Source organism: Protopterus annectens, chromosome 4.part1, assembly GCF_019279795.1.
Source record: "Protopterus annectens isolate FY-2018-M chromosome 4.part1, PAN1.0, whole genome shotgun sequence".
In the NCBI taxonomy this organism is placed as follows: domain Eukaryota; kingdom Metazoa; phylum Chordata; order Ceratodontiformes; family Protopteridae; genus Protopterus; species Protopterus annectens.
This window is the reverse complement of record NC_056734.1, coordinates 198,232,294-198,251,344: the sequence shown is the minus strand read 5'-3', so window position 1 is coordinate 198,251,344 and position 19,051 is coordinate 198,232,294. Positions and strand designations below refer to the sequence as shown.

Genomic DNA, 19,051 nt, shown 5'->3' with positions numbered 1-19,051 from the left:
GTGGGTACTTTGACTAATTGTTCCAGGGCATCTGTATTTACAATGTCCAAGAATCTCTGTGCTTGTGCATTTGTGATAGTATAAGTTTCCCAGTATGTACTTGGGTAGTTAAAATTGCCTAGAAAAATGCCATTGGGTTTAATACTGAGAGACTCCAGTTCTTGTAAATAGGTATTTTGGCTTTCTTGGGTCACATAGGGAGTTCTATAGCTAGTTAATGTGCTGTATGGGCCTTTTCTGATGGTGAATTATACATAAAGAAGCTCCGGTGCATCATGCTGCTTTACCAGCCTTGGCGTGAGTATCTCTTAAATGCAGATTGAGTCTGCTCCACCTTTTTTCACCTCCTGTGCATCAGATGGTCTAAACGTGTGAAAGGCATTATTCCCCTGCACAGATGGAGTTCTCTCTACCATTTTAAACCATGTCTCAGACACTACATGGACATCTACATTCTTGATGGTGAGGAGGTCTTGTAGGGAGTATAGTTTCTTGTTTGGGCTCCTAGCATTGATTAGTAACACCTTCATATATGCTTTAGCTTGTTTCATTATGTTGGTAGGTTTATCTGGTTGGCATTCCCTAAAAAGGCATTATAGGGGTGGAAAATGTTTTTGTCAATGTTCAAAAACCTAGAGAGGAAAGGTGTAAGCAATTCCTGGCAAAGCAGTGTTGTCTGTTGATCATGTCCTCCCAGGTAGACAGATATTGGACCTCATTAGAATGACACAGAAAATTACCAATTATTGAAGTAAATTATTTTTTGCTCGTATCTCAGCATCATGCTTGTAAAAGCTAGAATGCTGCTCAATGCTAGGCACATACCAGTCTGGGACACATAGTCTGGGATCTCCAGCTTGTCTGCCTTCATAGACCAGGGAGATACATTTCAGGTCATTGATACCCACATGTACTATGACAAAGTAAAACATGTACTTGTTCAGAGACTTGAGTGCATGTGTTATCTGTTGGATCCAGGCACCAGCCAAGCAACTAACCACCACTCTTTCCTTACTCAGCCTGGAAAGAGGTGCATCTGTACATCTTACAATGGAATCACCAATAACTATAAAGTTTGGATGGATAGATGCCTGTCTTACTGACACAGCATCCATGACTTTGGTACTCTTTGCACTATGTGTAGTGTTTTTTTTTTGTAGGTTAAAAGTATTGCTCAGTGTGCTTAGTGCCTTTAAGGCTAAGCAAGTCAGTCTTTAGAACCTCAGCATAGGAAGGATCATATACAGTTGGTGCAGAGGTTAAGGTTGCAAGTTTTAATCCCTGTAGTACAAGGTTTGAGTCCTTCACCCCTTGTTTGTCTAGTGTGTGACCTTGAGCAAGTTAAATACCATACATTGCTCCTGGGTCACCCCTGAAAAGGAACAGTGTGTCCAGTGGGCAAATATTATCATTATTATTATTATTATTATTATTATTATTATTATTATTATTATTATTATTATTATTACCATTATTATTATTATCATTATTATTATTATTGTTATTATTATCATTATCATTATTATTATCATTAGTATTATTATCATTATTATTATTATTATTATTATTATTGTTGTTGTTATTATTATTATTATTATTATTATTATTATTATTATTATTATTATTATTATACTGGCTGTAGTGACATGAGGTGTGTGGTGTGCTCCTGACAATCCTGATGTCTGAGTTGCCTATGCGTGATATTTCTGCCTCTGATGATATTATCCACATGCATGTCTCACACATTGCATTATGTTATTTGAGTAGTTGCTGATTGTCAGTCTGTATGAGATAATTTCTACATTGTATCAAGCGACCCTTCTCAATCAGGATGGTTGTAAAGATTGTGGGAAAATTCTGGCCCATTATTTTGATTGGAATGACTCAGAGGTTCACACGTTCATACTTTAGTAACTGTATGACTTAAGGATTTCCATATTTTCATTTTCATTTTTTCTGTTTCCTAATTGTGTGTTTCTGAACAGTGTGCTGTGTGTCTCTCTGCAGTTATTTTGCTATAAGAGCGGGTGGTATTATCACTTCTTTGTTATCTGATATTTAATAGCCTAGAGGGATTCCTCTGTACTTTAAGTGCTAGCCACAAAGTTTGAGAAATCATTTTATGCTCAACTCCTGAGAGACTTGCTTGGCTACAAACATCTGCACTACAAGCTGAAGCTAAGTGAAACTTGCTGTAGTGAATTTTAGTTTTCTAAGTACAAACTTGCAGTTTTAAAAGTACTGTATTTTCATTTTTTTCTGTTTTCTAATTGTGTGTTTCTGAACGGTGTGCTGTGTGTCTCTCTGCAGTTAGTTCCCCACCCTCCCTGTTCCTATGTTGGTATTAGTGTTGGTGGCTCTGGAAGTGCCCGCCCCTCCTGTAAGTCTGCATTAGAACACTCCTCCTGGGTCTATCTCATTTGCTCACTTAACCGAGTACAGTTAGATCATATTCTGAGTCTAGTGTTCACTCTACTTAATTCAGAGAGAAGATTTGAGAAGGCCAGCCCACTTAGGTTCTTCCTTCCTCTCTTCTTGCTTGCACTTAAAAAAAAAAAAAAAAAAAAAAAAAAAAAGAATTTTTGCACTTTATTCATTTGCTTTTACTGTATTTCTGTTTCCTCCTATTTTATTTTGCTTTTCTTAAAAGAACTCAATTTTATTTATTCTGCTGCATTTATTACTGCTTGGTCGTAGCCTGATTAAATTGTAACTGTTATTCTAAGTCTTTTGGTTTAAGCACTTGGGCTTCATACAGGCTGTTTTACATTAAGAAAGTTTGTGGTTTGCACTGTTGTGGCAGGACAGGTAGCTTACATCCTTCTAAGCTGGGAATTGCTGATTGAAGGCCCAGTGTCTGCTATTCTAAAAGTGTATTAGTTCTGGTGTGAGCACTTGGGCTTCAGGCCAGTTATTCTACATTAAGAAGGTTGGTGGTCTGCACTCTTGTGGGAGGAGAGGCTGGATTCTACCCTTCTGAGCTGGGAATTTCTGGTCACAGACTTATTGTGACTGCTTATTTGAACTGTTTATTTCTGAAATTGGTGCGCCTTGTTGCTGTAGCATAGACCAGATTCAGGCCTGCTGAATCTAGCTTTGTTTGTATAACTTGAGCACTGATCCAGGCCATCTTTTTTGTGAAGGTTCCCCTGCACCCTAGTAAGCAAGGGTGTGCAGTTAGAACTTGTCTGATTGAAGACTGCTGGGACAGGGCTCAGTTTTGAGCTTTTTTCTGGTTAATTTGGTAACTTGTTTGTCAGTTTATTCATTTTCTGTTGTTTTTATACATATATATATATATATATATATATATATATATATATATATATATATATATATATATACATACATATATATATATATAAATTGCACTTTATTCATCTGCTTTTACTACATTTGTGTTTCTTCCTACTTTATTACTGGGGGCATTGAATAAAACTCTGATTTGCAATATATAACAATAAGTATCATTTTCTGTGCTTTTAAACTGTTTTTTTGAATGTATCTGCTTTATTTTCTAAAAATATATATATATATATATATATATATATATATATATATATATAAATATGTACTTGCTTCCCGCCTTTCTAAGCTAGTATAGTCCAGTTTTCAGGTTAGTGCTGAATTCAGGGCTGTGTTACAAATATCTGTGTTTCCCCATACCTTACTTGGATAGAAGAAAGTGTCTCTGTTCACCTGTGAGAGAGGGGAGCTTTGAGCAGCCTATCTGTCCCTGGAGGAGTGGTTTCAGCCAGAAATTAGTAGTTTATTGGCCATTTTGGGCTAATTTCTATCTCTTTCATTTCCCTGTTATAAATACCGTATTTGCCTGGATTTGCATGCTGGGCAGCGCCGGTTAGTTAGGGTAAAACTATTCTCCTCTTCAATTTTTCCCTTGGAACTAGACAAACTTTCAACTTAAGCACTCAAGCCATTCATTTCTCAGCCCGGCACTTGCTCAAAACTTATAGCAAGCACTTATAAACCCTAGCACTAGACCCTCCAATACTGTACAGAAGGACAAGGCTCTCTATTCGACCTTACCAGCCATCTAGTAAAGCAGTTCACTGTACCTATCCAGGCATGTCCAAAGGGCAGTTTCAGGTGTACTCTCCAGTCCAACTGGTGAATCTGGGCATTTTGATGCAATGTTACAATTGCCTCATGTACACAGACAACCCCCTCCTCCTACCTCCAAACACTAATACATGCAAGCGATGCAGTTATACAGCAAAACTAGAGGCTAAGGTCTCTCAACCCAAGACTGGATCAGACAGTCAAGAGGAGAAGGGAAATACGTGCATCACACCACCAGTCTTACATAGACACATTAAACCAGCACCGGCAAAAAACACACATAAATACATGAAAACATACCGGAGGCTCTAAATAAAAATCTGCAAAACCAACAGAGACCTCCAAAGCAAACATCCAAGCAACCTCCACCCCCAACACAAACCATGAAACACATACTTCACAAAACCAGTGTGCCATGCAATCACAGCCCTTAAGGCAAAATAACATACCCAACATACTAGTAATAGGTGACTCTATAGTCAGGCACACTGACGTCCCACTCACTAGGCTGAATAAGGAGAAGGTTACTGTTAGCTGCCTGTTGGGTGCCAGGATCTGCCACATAACACAAGCACTCAGGTCACTCCAGAACAAGTACAAATATGACTATGTCATTGTCCATGTCGGTGTGAATGACCTGAGCTGTACCTCCCTGGACTACATGAAGAGAGACATGGAAGAGAACTCTGATCACATAGACCAGGCCAGTATGACCCTGACCCTGAGTAGCATCCTGCCCTCACCAAGAATGATACCACGGTATAAAGAAAAAAATCTCGATTTCAACAATTGGCTAAGTTTCTGGTGTAATTCAGAGGAGATCCAGTGTCTGTCCGCCTGGGATGACATGCTCGACAAGCCACTCTGCTTCACTAGAGATGGCTTGCACCTGTCGCCCTTAGGCTTTCGAATACTGGCCAAGGCTCTTGCCATCCCCATAGTGCCTTTTTTAGGCAAAGCTCAAAAGACAAACCCACTGCCATAAATAGCACAAGTAACAAAAAACTGAGGGTAATGCTACTCAATGTCAGAAGTCTAAACCTCAAAATGCACTCACTCGAGGCACTCCTCAGTATGGAGAAAATCGATATATGTGCAGTAACAGAAACCTGGTTTAAGGCTGCAGAGAGCACACCAGCACTACCAGGCTACAACTCATACCATACATTTCGGCCACAGAACCCAAACCGAAATACAAAAGGTGGGGGCATATCCATATTCATCAAGGATACCCACACCTCCAGGTTAGTGGCACAGCACGATGCTTCAGAGGTCATCCACGTGCAACTAACAATGGGAAAAACTGCAATTCAAATTGTAGCTTGCTACAGATCACCCACCATGTCCCAGGACCCCCATTCCGCATTTCTGGAAACACTGGGAAACATAAAGGTCCTACCAAACACCCTAATATTGGGTGATTTCAATTACCCAAACATTAACTAGGAAAACTACTCAAGTACTAACTCCCTTGCCCAACTTTTCCTAGAATTTATAAACTCAAACGCCCTGGTTCAACTGGTCAACACTCCCACCAGAGGTGACAACATATTGGACCTGGTCATCACCAACATGGGCGACCGGTGTTCCACACCAGAGGTCAACCACTCACTGGTTAGATCTGACCATAAACAAATCACTTTGGATATCCATATTCTGCCCTCACCCCCGGACAAGAAAACCACCGTGAAAAACTTTTCAAAAGCAAACTTCACATTACTTAAGACCGAGGTGGAAAGTTTCAAATCCCCCATGCTGAAGGATAACACTGTCCAAGCTGCAAAATCCTTTACTAATGCATTCTACAGGCAGCTACAAAAATGCATGGATCATGCCATCCCAAGCAAAACCAAGACTCACTCTACCAAGAAAAGGAAACCAGTCTGGTGGACTCCTGCCATAAACAAGCTATACAATAGAAGGAGGAAACTAGTACAGAAAAGTGAAAAATCCCAAGAAGGGAAGACATCCCTGATCAGTATCAGCAAGAAACTATGATCCCTCATAAAATCATCCAAGGCGAGCTTTGAAAGAAAAATTGCCAAGGACTCCAAAGATAACCACAAGGCATTCTTTAGCTATGTCAAGAATCTAAGTGGCAATGCTCAGATCTGCTCAGAGTTAGTGCAGAATGGCACAAAATACACTGAACTGAATGATATCACCAACATCCTGGCAGGCAGGTTCAGTGCAAACTTCACCCCCCTCTCACCCCCAAAAGGGCCCATAACCATACCAGAAGAATGTAGAGTCCCTGAAATCACAGACACTCAGGTTAAAACAGCCCTCTCCAAAGCCAAAAACACAGCATTAATGGGACTGGATGGTGTCCTAGGCTGCTTCCTACATGAGCTCAAAGACGAACTAACCCCTCACCTAAACACACTGTTCAAACTCAGCCTCTCCACAGACTACATACCCACAGAGTGGCGCACAGCAACGGTTATTCCGCTCCACAAAGTTGGAGCCACAACAGACCCTGAGAACTATCGCCCTATAAGCCTGACTAGCTTGGTCTGCAAGGCTATGGAGTGCATCATCATGGAACTCATTAACAGAGACATTGGGAACCTCCGAACACTGGACCCTACCGAGTTTGGTTTTGTTATGGGCAGATCATGCCTCCTAAACCTGGTGGACTTCTTAGAGACAGTTACCAAGGCTATAGACAAGGGAAAGGTGGTGCACACAGCCTACCTAGACCTCGCTAAGGCCTTCGAAACCATTCCCCATTCTGGTATTATAGACAAGCTCACCAGCCTGAACATAACCCCCTGCATCACAAGATGGGTAGCCAACTGGCTCATGGACAGAACCCACATGGTGAGAGTTGCGGGAGCTAGGTCCAACTCTAAACCGGTTACAAGTGGCATTCCCCAGGGCTTAGTCCTAGGACCCCTCCTGTTCGGCATATACTTCTCAGAGGTACAGGCAAGCAGAGGAGGACTATGGCTGACAAAGTTCACAGACGATTGCAAACTAGGGGCTATAATTGACTCTCCGGGTGACACAGATCCTCCAAAAGGGTCTCACTGAGATGGATACCTGGTGTCAAAATCATGGCCTCAAGCTCAATGCCAAAAAGTGCATAGTCATCCCCTTTGGAAAAAAACAAAGTACCCACATAGTACCATATAGGTGGTAGCCCCTTAAATACGGAGGATGTAATAAGGGATTAGTAATCTCACCTTTGATAATCACATTGCCAAAGTGGTTAGAAAATCCTTCTACGTGGCCCACCTAATCACAAAAGGGGTCGCATCCAGATCAAAAGAGATCACTGTGCCCCTCTACTCATCACTCATCAGACCCATCAGAGAGTACAATGCGTACCTTAAAAGACACCTGCAAAAGCTGGAAAGACCACAGAAGTACCTCACCAAGAGGATCACTGGCCTCAAACAGATGCCCTATGCAGCTCAACTAAAGAAACTCCAGTTCTACTCAGTTGCATACCACCTACTCAGAGGTGATCTCTGCCTGACATACAAGGCCATGTCCAACCCAGAATTGATGGACATGCTCCACCTAAAGATAACCTTACCCCCTCAAGCCACACGTTCTAGGGATCTAAACCTCACCACAGCAATAAATAGGATGTGAGGGATGGATAGATTCCTGTCCCAGAGACTTCCCATGCTTTTGAGCAAGATCCCAATCTACATTAGGCAGAGCTCCTCGATAACACTCTTCAAAAGAAACCTTGACAAGTGGATGGGAAACAGAACGTTTACCTCGGGGATCACTTCAGTGGCTCTGGACAGAGGCACAGGGAACTAATCTAATGGCGAGGCGAAAGCCAACACATTCTGGCTAGGCTTATAAATGCCTTCGGGCAGATAGCCTAGTACCAACCTATGAACCTATATATAACACTAAGAAAGCACCCTTGCGGTCTCAGTCAATATCTGTGCCCTCTACCTGGCCCTGGAGGCACCCGTCTCACCACATTACTCAGCAACTCACAATCACTGTAATTAACAAATCAAGTCATTTCTATCTTTAAGTATGCCAAGACCTTCAATGACAAACTATTTCATGCCCCTACTCCCTTCCAACAATTTTTTCAGATCTTCAAGTAACCAGTGAGAGACAAAACAACCCTTAATCCATTATTTTCTTTCAGAATGGAAAGCTAATTACATTAGTCTTATGCACTTAATGTCACACATCATTCTGTCATGCTTTATAAGGATAACAAAGATTAGCATAGCTGGCCTTGTGAACAGGTTAAAGTATTCACATATCATCTCAGTAGTTACTTTCTCTCCTAACTAAGGCATCCAATTTAAAGCAGCATTCATTTCCTTTGAAAGTGCCCCCCAAGACTGGACCACCAAGAGTTTCCATAGAAATTATGTTAACAAAGAGAAATGGTGACATTTTCCATCAGTTCATCTCATCCTTACCAGGTTAATGTTTAACTATCCCAACAACTCCCTTTTCCCTCCTACGTCACAAATTTATTGTCATAATTGTGCTAGTATTTAACAATATAATGACATCTCAGATCCACATGCCCTAATACTATAATAACCCACCTCCTCAAATGTGTTATTTGGCTAGAATTCATCAATTAATCTCAAACTGAACTTCACCATTCCAGCATCAAAGTTATGTAATTTGTCTGTCCTTTCATATGACTTTGAAGTAACATCCAGCACTGTAGTTATAACTGCCTTCCAGCTTACTCATAATGTCACTGACACTTACATTTTCTCTTGTACTTTATGTCATTTGTTAAAGAGCACTTGACTTTTAAACAATTCATTGAAATTAGACTGAAAATAGTATTAACATTTCTATACTTCCTAAGTACTTCTGTCTAACAGTGAGTCATTTTATCATTATGGTCTATATCATTTACTTAATCTTAAAATTCTTAATAAGTATATTTATCCATTTTCATTTAAAATTCTGTATACAAATTCATGTCTGTTAATGATGCTGTATCATTCTTATGCATGTAACTCAAGCTACTGTTTAACTTCCTCAGAGGGCCAGTATACATCCACACCCACAAACTGTCCCTAAACATCAGACGTCATATGTACTCTAATGGCTTTTTATAACATGCATAACTTTGATAAACAGTTTAAACATAGCAATCAACTTTCAACCAACTTTCACAGCATAAATTTCTAAAAGTCTCCAATAATCTATCCATTTAAACATCACTAAAATTCTTGCATCATTTTTCAAGGCTCTATTACATAGCTTACCTTATTATTCTCACAACAGCAAACATAATCACGTCTATTAATAAGTTAGTATTTATTTCAAACAAGGCAAATCATTGTTTATTCCAGTGGACTTCAGTGTTTTCATACTCAAAAACTATCTTTAAACAACAGACCTTATATGAACGTATTTGATTTTAATAATATGCTTTATCTTATGCTTTTGGTAAACAGTTTAAATATTGCAAGTACTCATTAACATATTATTAATATGCATTTGTATTAAAGTTAACAGTCTATAAAGAACCAACTTGCTAAAAGTTATTAATCTTCTGGCACCAAACTTGTTGGGTTTGTAATCTTTAATTCATGCAATAATTTTATTAGCCATATAATGTCTAGCATTGTCTGTATCTAAACTTTTTTAATTCATTTTCAAATTAAATGTCCTCTTAAGGACATCAGCAATATACTTGTACTCTCTCTGTATATCTATATAAGTAGAAAAATGAAAATAGGTGAATATAAATGTGATTGGCTATATCATTATTAAATAAATTACATGTTACTGACAGTGTCCCCCTTTGTCTTCCAGTGTATATGTTTACTTGCCATATTCAGTAGGGCAGTACCTCGGCTGTGGTGCCTTCTGTGCAGAGTCTGCATGTCCTCCCTGTGGTCACGTGGGTTTCCTCCTGGTGCTTCGGTTTACTCCCGCATCCCAAAGACATGCTGTAGGTGTATTGGACACTCTAAATTGGCCCTAGGCATGAGTGTGTGTGTGTGTGTGTGTGTGTGTGTGTGTGTGTGTGTGTGTGTGTGTGTGTGTGTGTGTGTGCCTTCCGTGGAAGGTTGGGCGCTGGGTTGGCAGCTTGACACTGTAAAACTCTACTGCCAGTCATGAGCAGACAGTTGATCCGCTGTGGTGACCCCTAACCAGGAAAAGCCGAAAGAAGAAGAAGAAGTAGGGCAGTACCTCAGTACTGATAGCTAGCCACTGTATATTTTTATAAATTTGATTGGCTGTATCATTATTAAACAAAGTACATGCTAGCAACAGTTTCCATCTTTGTCTTTCAGTGTATACGTTTATTTGCCATATTCAATACGGCAGTACCTCAGTACTGATAGCTAGCCACTGTATACTTTTATAAATTTGATTGGCTTTATCATTATTAAACAAAGTACATGTTAGCAACAGTTTTCATCTTTGTCTTCCAGTGTATATGTTTATTTGCCATATTCAATACGGCAGTACCTCAGTACTGATAGCTAGCCACTGTATATTTTTATAAATTTGATTGGCTATATCATTATTAAACAAAGTATATGTTAGCAACAGTTTCCATCTTTGTCTTCCAGTGTATATGTTTATTTGCCATATTCAATATGGCAGTACCTCAGTACTGATAGCTAGCCACTGTATATTTTTGCTTGTTGTGTTAAGTAAGAAAAAACATGCTTATATGCATTAGTAATATTTTGATTTAAATCAGTGAGATATGCTTTTATAGTCTTTTAGTAACTTCCTCGATTATTTCCAAATTCGATTAAATTAACTTATGAATCAAAAGTCCCATAGTGACCCTTTTAGCAACACTTTAAAAAGGAGGAGAAACCTATATATCCATTGTATTCAATGTATATAACAAACCACCAGTCTATACTTACTGGTTTTGTTGCCTAAGAAATGTACTTTGTAACAGATGAATGAGTCAATCATTTCAGTCATTTAGTTACGCAAGTCCTTTCCGGCCATCGCTAGCTTCCATTTGAATATATGTACTCCCTTCCTTTTCCATCCTGACAATCCTGTTTTTCTCATTCACCTTCTATATCCTCAGGACACAAAGAATCAGCCATTACAGAAGAGCAAAGCTATTCCATTTCTACAACATCGTTATCATTCATCTGCGGCAATTTGTTTAGCTTAACCATCACCATATCTGCACTAGTAAATATGTAACTGTTCACCTTGTTTGTTCACCACTAGGAATGAGCACACCGCAAAGTGTCTAGCAAAATGTTTTATACTGATGCCAAAATTATATGCAAAGTTGGATCTTAAATGTTTTTATACAATGCTGTGTAATTGTATTGCATGGTAACAGTTTAGTACATGCACAATAAGACACAGTTGTTGGAACAACTAATACCTGTGTAAATCTTCTCAGTTTACCATATTTTCATTCAGCTTAAACTAAGAGCAGCTGATCTGATTTCTCTGTTCCTAGAGATATATTTGTAAACCAGTTCAGAGAACTACCTTTCTCATACCAAAATTCAGGCAGTCCACTCCCACCTTTACTTCAGACACCTCACAAATCCTGAAAGTCTTTTTTTCTCTCCTTGTCTTCCAAGTGTTACCACTTGTTGATCAGTGAAAACTAATTGCTTATATATGTTGAGCACTTTGTCACTTACCTTGTGTGTTTTTTGCCTTATTGGCAACATGGCATGATGTTGTTCAAGCAAAAATTAGGACTGACATTTTTACAAACCTCCAGTCTTCTAGAATATCCAACCAGCAACCTAGTTAAATGCCAGATACATGTGTCAGATAGAGTAGAATTCCTTTTAATGCTATTTCAATGTGCTGCATATTAAGCCATATTAATGCCTTCACGTTATTATCTCTGTTTTCAGGTTGGTCCACAATGTCCTAGTTTACATCACTCCTTAATTTTCTCTTGCAGGACCACCTCCTATTCCCTTGTATCCCTTTCACTTGCCATTGTAGTACGCAGAATACTTTTACTCAACAATAGCATGAAATTTGCTTCAAAGCAGAAACTTTTAACAAAAAAGTGCAATCTTTTAATCTTGCAGAACAAAGCATCTAGAAAAGGCATCCAGGCATCTCCTCAGGTTTACAGTGAGTTTTCTGTTTCACCATTTTTAAAACGATCACACTTTGTGTTTTGTAGTTGCAGGACATGCAGTTGTGGCTCTCACATTTACAATCAGAAGCTTATAAGGCATGAAATTAAACATTAGCTCCCTGTACCATTTAAAGAAGGTTCTGGGGAAATACAACCTGCACTCCTGGATTAACTGTATGACCAGGATGAGTGTGATGCAATGCTCATTTCTTTGGTAACACAGGAAAGAGGGGTTCTGCAGTACGCAATCAACTTAATCATCTGTCAGGTCTTCAAGAGCGCGACATGAAGCAAGTCACTGCTCCCCTCACCCTCCGTCCCCACCATGATCTATTCTTTCCTCTTACAGAAGAAAGGACCACTTTAGTAAGAGCAGGACCCTTAACAGTTCATACTGAAGAAACTGGGTTTGACTTTGGTGTAGTTTAGAAAATAACTGACATCTGCAAAGACTGAGTCTTTGTTTAGGGCCACAGTGAGGGAACACACAGGACTGCATTTCAGATAAATGACAGAAGATTCATAGTTTTCCCAGCCCCATGGTACAGAGGTATAAAGCCCTGAATAGACCCCAGATGACCCGTGTTTCGCTAGCAGCTTGGGCATTGGACAGACCAGGCAGGAAAGGAAGGGAGTAGCCAGCCAATGCCAGTTCACCGACCCAGGGCATAGGGAGTCAGCTTGGATCACTTTACTTTTAGTAATGCAGGAATGCAGTTATATAGCCATAACAGTAAGAACGTATTATTTCAGGTAGTGTGTTGCTTGGTCAGGAGGTTAATCATGCACAGGTGCATATGAACTTCCTGATGCAGCTATAGCAGACCTTGCAAGGCCGCCATTGGGGAAGGAATAGGACAGTCCACAGGGCCTGTAGACTGGTCCACTCAGTAACACTCACAGCTACAGCAGAGCTGGCAAGGCTGCCATGGGTGAAGGAATAGGACAGTCTGTAGAATCTGCAGACTGGTCTACTCCCTAACATTCAACTGTCACCTCCACTGATGAATGAATGGGCAAGAGACCTTTTGCCCTAGTGGTGGAACAAATGGATCAGGTGGGTGCAGAAAATGGAGTCATTGAAGTCATTGCATAAACCACACAGACACAAAAAAAGGTCCATAATTTGGATTTGTATGTTGTTAGAACATGTAGATTATCCATGCTTTATAATGATGAAAACTATCCTAAGTTTCAGTCATTAGCCATAATTTGCAATATTACTATTGATTTGCTGCAACTTGTGGCATAGTTTGATCAAAGTCTAGTAAACATGGTGTCATACTACAATGGTAAATTCCTGGTCAAAAAATTTCACAGGATCCAATATGGTTAATGTCTGCCTTAGATACTATGCTCTGATCAGTGCTTCTGTCCCCTTACAACATATGTGCTGAGGACTTCTGAATTTGAATGGTGTCATTGTCACAATTAGTAAAACAGTTATGGAGCCCAATGCTTTTCACATCTTGCAATGGATGAATCTTGTGTGGAATGCATCTTGAAGCAGATGCAGGGGGTTTGTATCAAATGCATTTCAAAACCCAGATCCTTATTGCAGTTGAGTACATTTTATACCAAACACCACTGAAGCAGATACAGAATTAGCTGATAGACTGAGGGAATACTGCTGAGAATTTTTCCTGAGCAAGTTTTATGATTTGTAGCTTCCTTTAGGTGATGCCATAATACTAGAGATGTATCTACATACATACTGCCTTGGTAAAGTTTTACACAGCTGTAAGTACTTTGTTTAGAATTTATAAAAGCTTTGTTTCTGTGTTTTGCACAGGTGATGATATCAGTGGTTCAGGAAGTGGAGATGGATGCTCTGAACAAGCTTGTGTAGGCGGAAGCAGCAGAAGGTCCAACAATCTTAACCCAGCAGGTTCTGGTCCAGAGCTTAAGCAAACCACTCAGTCCAAAAATGAAGCCAATAGCAAGCCAATACCCACATCTCTGCTCTTCTCCTTTGTTGTAGTTTTCCTGGCAGTACAGAATCACCGGAGGTAATCCGCTTATGTTGGATGAGAAATGGGACTAAGTTTGGGGGTTGTTGTTTGTTTTTTGAGGGGGGAGGGGAGGGCCAGGTGTTTTGAAGCATTGCCAAAATAAAAATGGACAGTGTTGATTTCATCTTGGCAAAGCAAATGCCTTTTGTTTGATATTCTGGCAGCATCAAATCTGCTTTTTTTTCACCTGCCCTTGCATCTATGACACTGGAGACTAACTTCTGCAGCTCAGCTCTTTGCAGGATGGTCATTCTGAAACAGAAGGTAAATTTGCAAAGGGAACTTAAAGTTGCAGTCTACCTATGCTAATAATGAGTGTGTCTAAAGAAACGTGGATGTTTGTTTTACCACAGTAATGAGAGTGATGGAAAAAAGACAGAAAAAAACATACTACCGTAAATGCATCAATCGTTGAACCTTACTGGATTAATTGGCTTATGAAACAAGTAGCTGCTCTTTTCATTGTGTGCATTCTGCTGGTTTTAACCTTCAGTGCTGCATTTGTTTTGGGAAGTACTATATGTACACATCCAGTCTGTGCTAAGGGACTGACTCACACTGACTCTTGCAAACTCCATTAGATTGTCTCCTGTCTGAGTATTAACATGTGTCCTCCTGTCTTCCTCACATCATCTTAATGCATTATTGAATGAGTCTAGGCACCTTCTTAAGAACTGTTACTTGGGCAACATAATAGTCCTAGCGTCCATCATAGTGGACAACATGACAGCAATGTAATTGCTAACTGCCATCTTTAGGTTTCCAAATATAATGTATTAAATTATAACGACATTCTTCTTACTGCTAGAGAAGATGCAAAAGAATAGATCTGGAAAAAAAAAATTCTCTACTATGGTGGTGCTGGTTGCAACTTTATTTTCTTACTTCTTTTGAAATACTATGCATGATGTTCAAGGAAAAGTTTCTGCTTAATCAGTCATGTTACACAATGTAATGCATTATTCTGTACAAAATGGAAGAGTAAGACACATTTTATGCATGGTGCAAGTCAGTTCAGAAAATGTTGAACAATATCACTGTAAAATCTGTAACCCGGTAACAATAGCAGATGATGGTTTGAAGTATAATTGTTTTTAAGTTTAACAAACTGCTGCCAAGGGTTTTTGTCTATGAGGCCGTGTAAATTCTAAAAGAGATGTTATAATCTCTGGCATATTTTTAAAGCATGGATTATAAGTCTATGTCGCAGGAGATGTGCTAATTTTTCCATTGATATCATCACTGAGTTGAAATGATAGTAAATGTAATTCTATATGCATGTGCATATAAAAAGGAATATACACGTTTTATGTGTGTGTGTGTGTGTGTGTGTGTGTGTGTGTGTGTGTGTGTGTGTGTGTGTGTGTGTGTGTGTGTGTGTGTGTGTATACACACACACACATATATATATATATATATATATATATATATATATATATATATATATATATATATATATATATATGGGTCTACTTCAAAACACTGAAATCTCATAACATTGAAATTCAAAACATTGAGACCATAACATCAAAAACCCCAAAACACTGAAAACCCTAAAACAAAGAAAACTCAGAACACTGAAAGTATGCATTATAACATAGAAAACTACAACGCACATTTAAATAACATCCCCTCCACCTATAACAACACCAAAGTAAGAAACACACTTTTTACTACCTTTACTCCCACACCCCCTGTAAATTAAATATACCAACTCCTAGATCGCACTACCGTGGAAAAAAGTTAATTTCCTAACCCCACTGAAACATGATCACCATACAGAATGTAAAATATGGATGTGTTGCTTTCATGGAAGTTACGTTAGTGCTCTGAGAAGTGCTGGGAGAAGTGAGTAGGGGGAAAAGTGTTTATTTCACCAAACTGTAAGTGTTTTTAGGCGATATAGGTAAGTGATTTAGATATTATGTTTACATTCTGTATGGTGATCCCAATACAGTAAGGTTAGGAAATCAACTTTTTTCCACTGTAGTGCAATCTTGGAGTTGGTATATTAAATTTATGGGGGGGCAGAGCCCCCCACATGGGTGGTGCAGGGGGGCTTGCCCCCCTGCAGAAGCATAGTAAAACGTGTGTTTGTTAGCTTGGTGTTATAGGTGGAAGGAATGTTATTTACATGTGCATTGTAGTTTTCAATCTTATAATGCAATCTTTCAGTGTTCTGAGGTTTCGTTGTTTTCGGTTTTTGATGTTATGGTCTCAGTGTTTTGAAGTTCACTGTTATGAGATTTCAGTGTTTTGAAGTAGACCGATACACACACACACACACACACACACACACACACACACACACACACACACACACACACACACACACATACACACAAGTATGTACACATATAAACACATTACCCTTCATTACATAGAGATCTTGATTGTCAAATCCCTGTTTACCTGTTACATATTCACCCTGGCCAAATTTTGACTAGTAGTGTAAATGCCACCTTGTCCAATTTAGTTTTAGCAGTGTTAAGTGAATCTGTCTTATACATTTACACTACTTGCAGTTTGTGGTTCCATGTGTGTGTATGTTGTGCAAGACTTCAAACAGTGGGGTAAGGAAATCTGCCTTTTTCTCCACTGTTGTGGTATCTCAGAGTTGGTATATTTAAAGTACCAGGGGTGTGGAGAGTGCTGATGGGCCTGACACCTGCAAAAAACTTTTTTGCTTTTTCTTCTTAGGGTTCAATGGAGTTTCACATTTTGTGGCATTTTCAATTTTTTTTCTGTTTAATATATGGAATAGTCAATGGAGTGCAACTCAACTATTCAATACAGACCATGTTTGGTTGGTGTGTGTGTGTGTGTGTGTGTGTGTGTGTGTGTGTGTGTGTGTGTGTGTGTGTGTGTGTGTGTGTGTGTGTGTGTGTGTGTGCATGCGTGTGTGTTTGTGTGTGTGTGTGTGTGTGTGTGTGCATGCGTGTGTGTGTGCGCATGTGCGCGCGAGCGTGTGTGTGTGTGTGTATGTGTGTGCGTGTATGATTGTGTGTGTGTGTGTGTGTGTGTGTGTGTGTGTGTGTGTGTGTGTGTGTGTGTGTGTGTGTGTGTGTGTGTGTGTGTGAGTGTGTGTGTGTGTGAGTGTGTGTGGGTGTGTGTGAGTGTGTGTGTGTGTGTGTGTGAGTGTGTGTGTGTGTGAGTGTGTGTGTGTGTGAGTGTGTGTGTGTGAGTGTGTGAGTGTGTGAGTGTGTGAGTGTGTGAGTGTGTGAGTGTGTGTGTACACAGTTGTTCTGATTTGGGTGAAGGAGAGAGTAAGATGACTGCAAGCACCTTAATCATGTCTTCATATTTTACCAGTTAGTTCTGCTTGGAAAGTTACTGATTTCTCCTAGTGGCAGATAGCCTGCACAACCTAAACTGCTAATTTCCGGCTAACCATAAGCTGAAGAAGTTCATCCCTGATGACGTCATGCTGCAAATATATTCTCTTGAATATATTACTAGTGCATTAGTAACTGCTGTTTATATTGTTGCCAACCTGCAAGCATGACTACTGTTTACACAACTTACTCACCTATGTCCCCCAGCTTGTGAGTAACACTGGAGTAGTTAAGAAGTTACCCTTCACTTGCAGGACACAATGGGGTCCAGATCAGTTATGGGTATTAAATCAATGCCATTGTAGCACAGCAGGCCAAGGCTGTGACCTGCTACTGTGCTTCACCCTATAGTCCAGAGTTTGATTACCTCACTCTCATTTTGGCTATTGTGTGACTCCACAAGTTATTTAATCAATCAGTGTTCTTGGATCATCCCTTTGGGCTTACCCACTTCAAGAAAATAAATAAATAAATCACAGTGCCAGCTTAGCTGACATTGTTATTTTTCCATTGCTTGTCTTACTTGACCCATTTTACCCAATGCCACTCTCCAAGACTGATGGTGGCCATTTTGAATGCATTTCTCAGTAAGCAGACTGTAGTTCCTCCTTGACTAGATCAGAGACTATTCCAATGCTGAACACAGACACCAGTAACTGATGTCTACTAGTCAGCCAAGCTGCAAACACTGCTCTTTGCCCCTGCATCACCCGTAAACTGAGTTGTACTACAGATGTGTATTTTTCTTAATCTAAATGAACTTTCTTCATCTAATGAGTAATGCGTTCTTATTTTGGGTATACTACCCAGCTTTAATTGTAAATACACAATGGAACAAAATCTCATAAATCTCTTTAGACAATATGTCATGGTAGGGGTAAAACAGCTATAGGTAACATTGGTTTTATACAGATGTTGTAGTCTGTAGTGCCTTAACCTGGAGGCCATAATTTTTGTATTTCTGAGATGGATAACTAACTGTGTCATCCCTGTAATTGCTTATTATATTCTGTTGATTAAAAGGTCACTGTTTTTAAAAGCTTATTTCTGCAACACAGTATTGGTATTTTACAGTGGCTTTTTCTGTACTCTGGTTTACTACTTTGGAGATTTCATCACGCTGTGTTACCACTCCAGTCAGAATTTTTTCCTTTCCTAGGGAAATGGGCTTAACACAAGTTTTTTTCTCATTCTGATTTAGTGTTAATTTTCTTTCACAGATTACTTGTATTTCTTGGTGTTTCGCCTTTCTTTGTTGAAACAGCCACTTCCATGACTCATTTATAGCCTCCCTGTACCAAAAGCCTTCTTTCCTTTTAGGAATTGTGATTCTAAGTCAGTACCTTTTACCTGCTTCACAGGCAAAAAGTCTTCCTTTCTCGGAACCTTGTGGTGTGAAAAAACAAAACAAAATGCTTGCTGAATATAGAAACCAAAAACAACTTCCACAAAATGGCGTATTAAGTATGTAAAAATCAAAACAATGCCATAAAGAATGCCGCAAAGGTGTATTTTAATCAAGTTTAAATGCTTTCATTGTAAGACGTAGAACTCCTTCTGTT

General features: G+C 39.4%; 1 protein-coding gene across 1 annotated transcript in view; it reads left to right on the top strand.

Annotated features, from left to right (window-relative positions):
• The window catches only part of GPC1 (glypican 1), a 1,908,824-nt gene extending 1,893,316 nt beyond the window's left edge, over window positions 1–15,508 (top strand). Inside the window, exon 9 of the mRNA XM_044070103.1 lies at window positions 13,935–15,508. Coding sequence (XP_043926038.1) covers window positions 13,935–14,155 — 221 coding nt within the window. The 3' untranslated portion in view covers window positions 14,156–15,508. The remainder of the gene's footprint in view (window positions 1–13,934) is intronic.
• The last annotated feature ends 3,543 nt before the right edge of the window (window positions 15,509–19,051 follow it).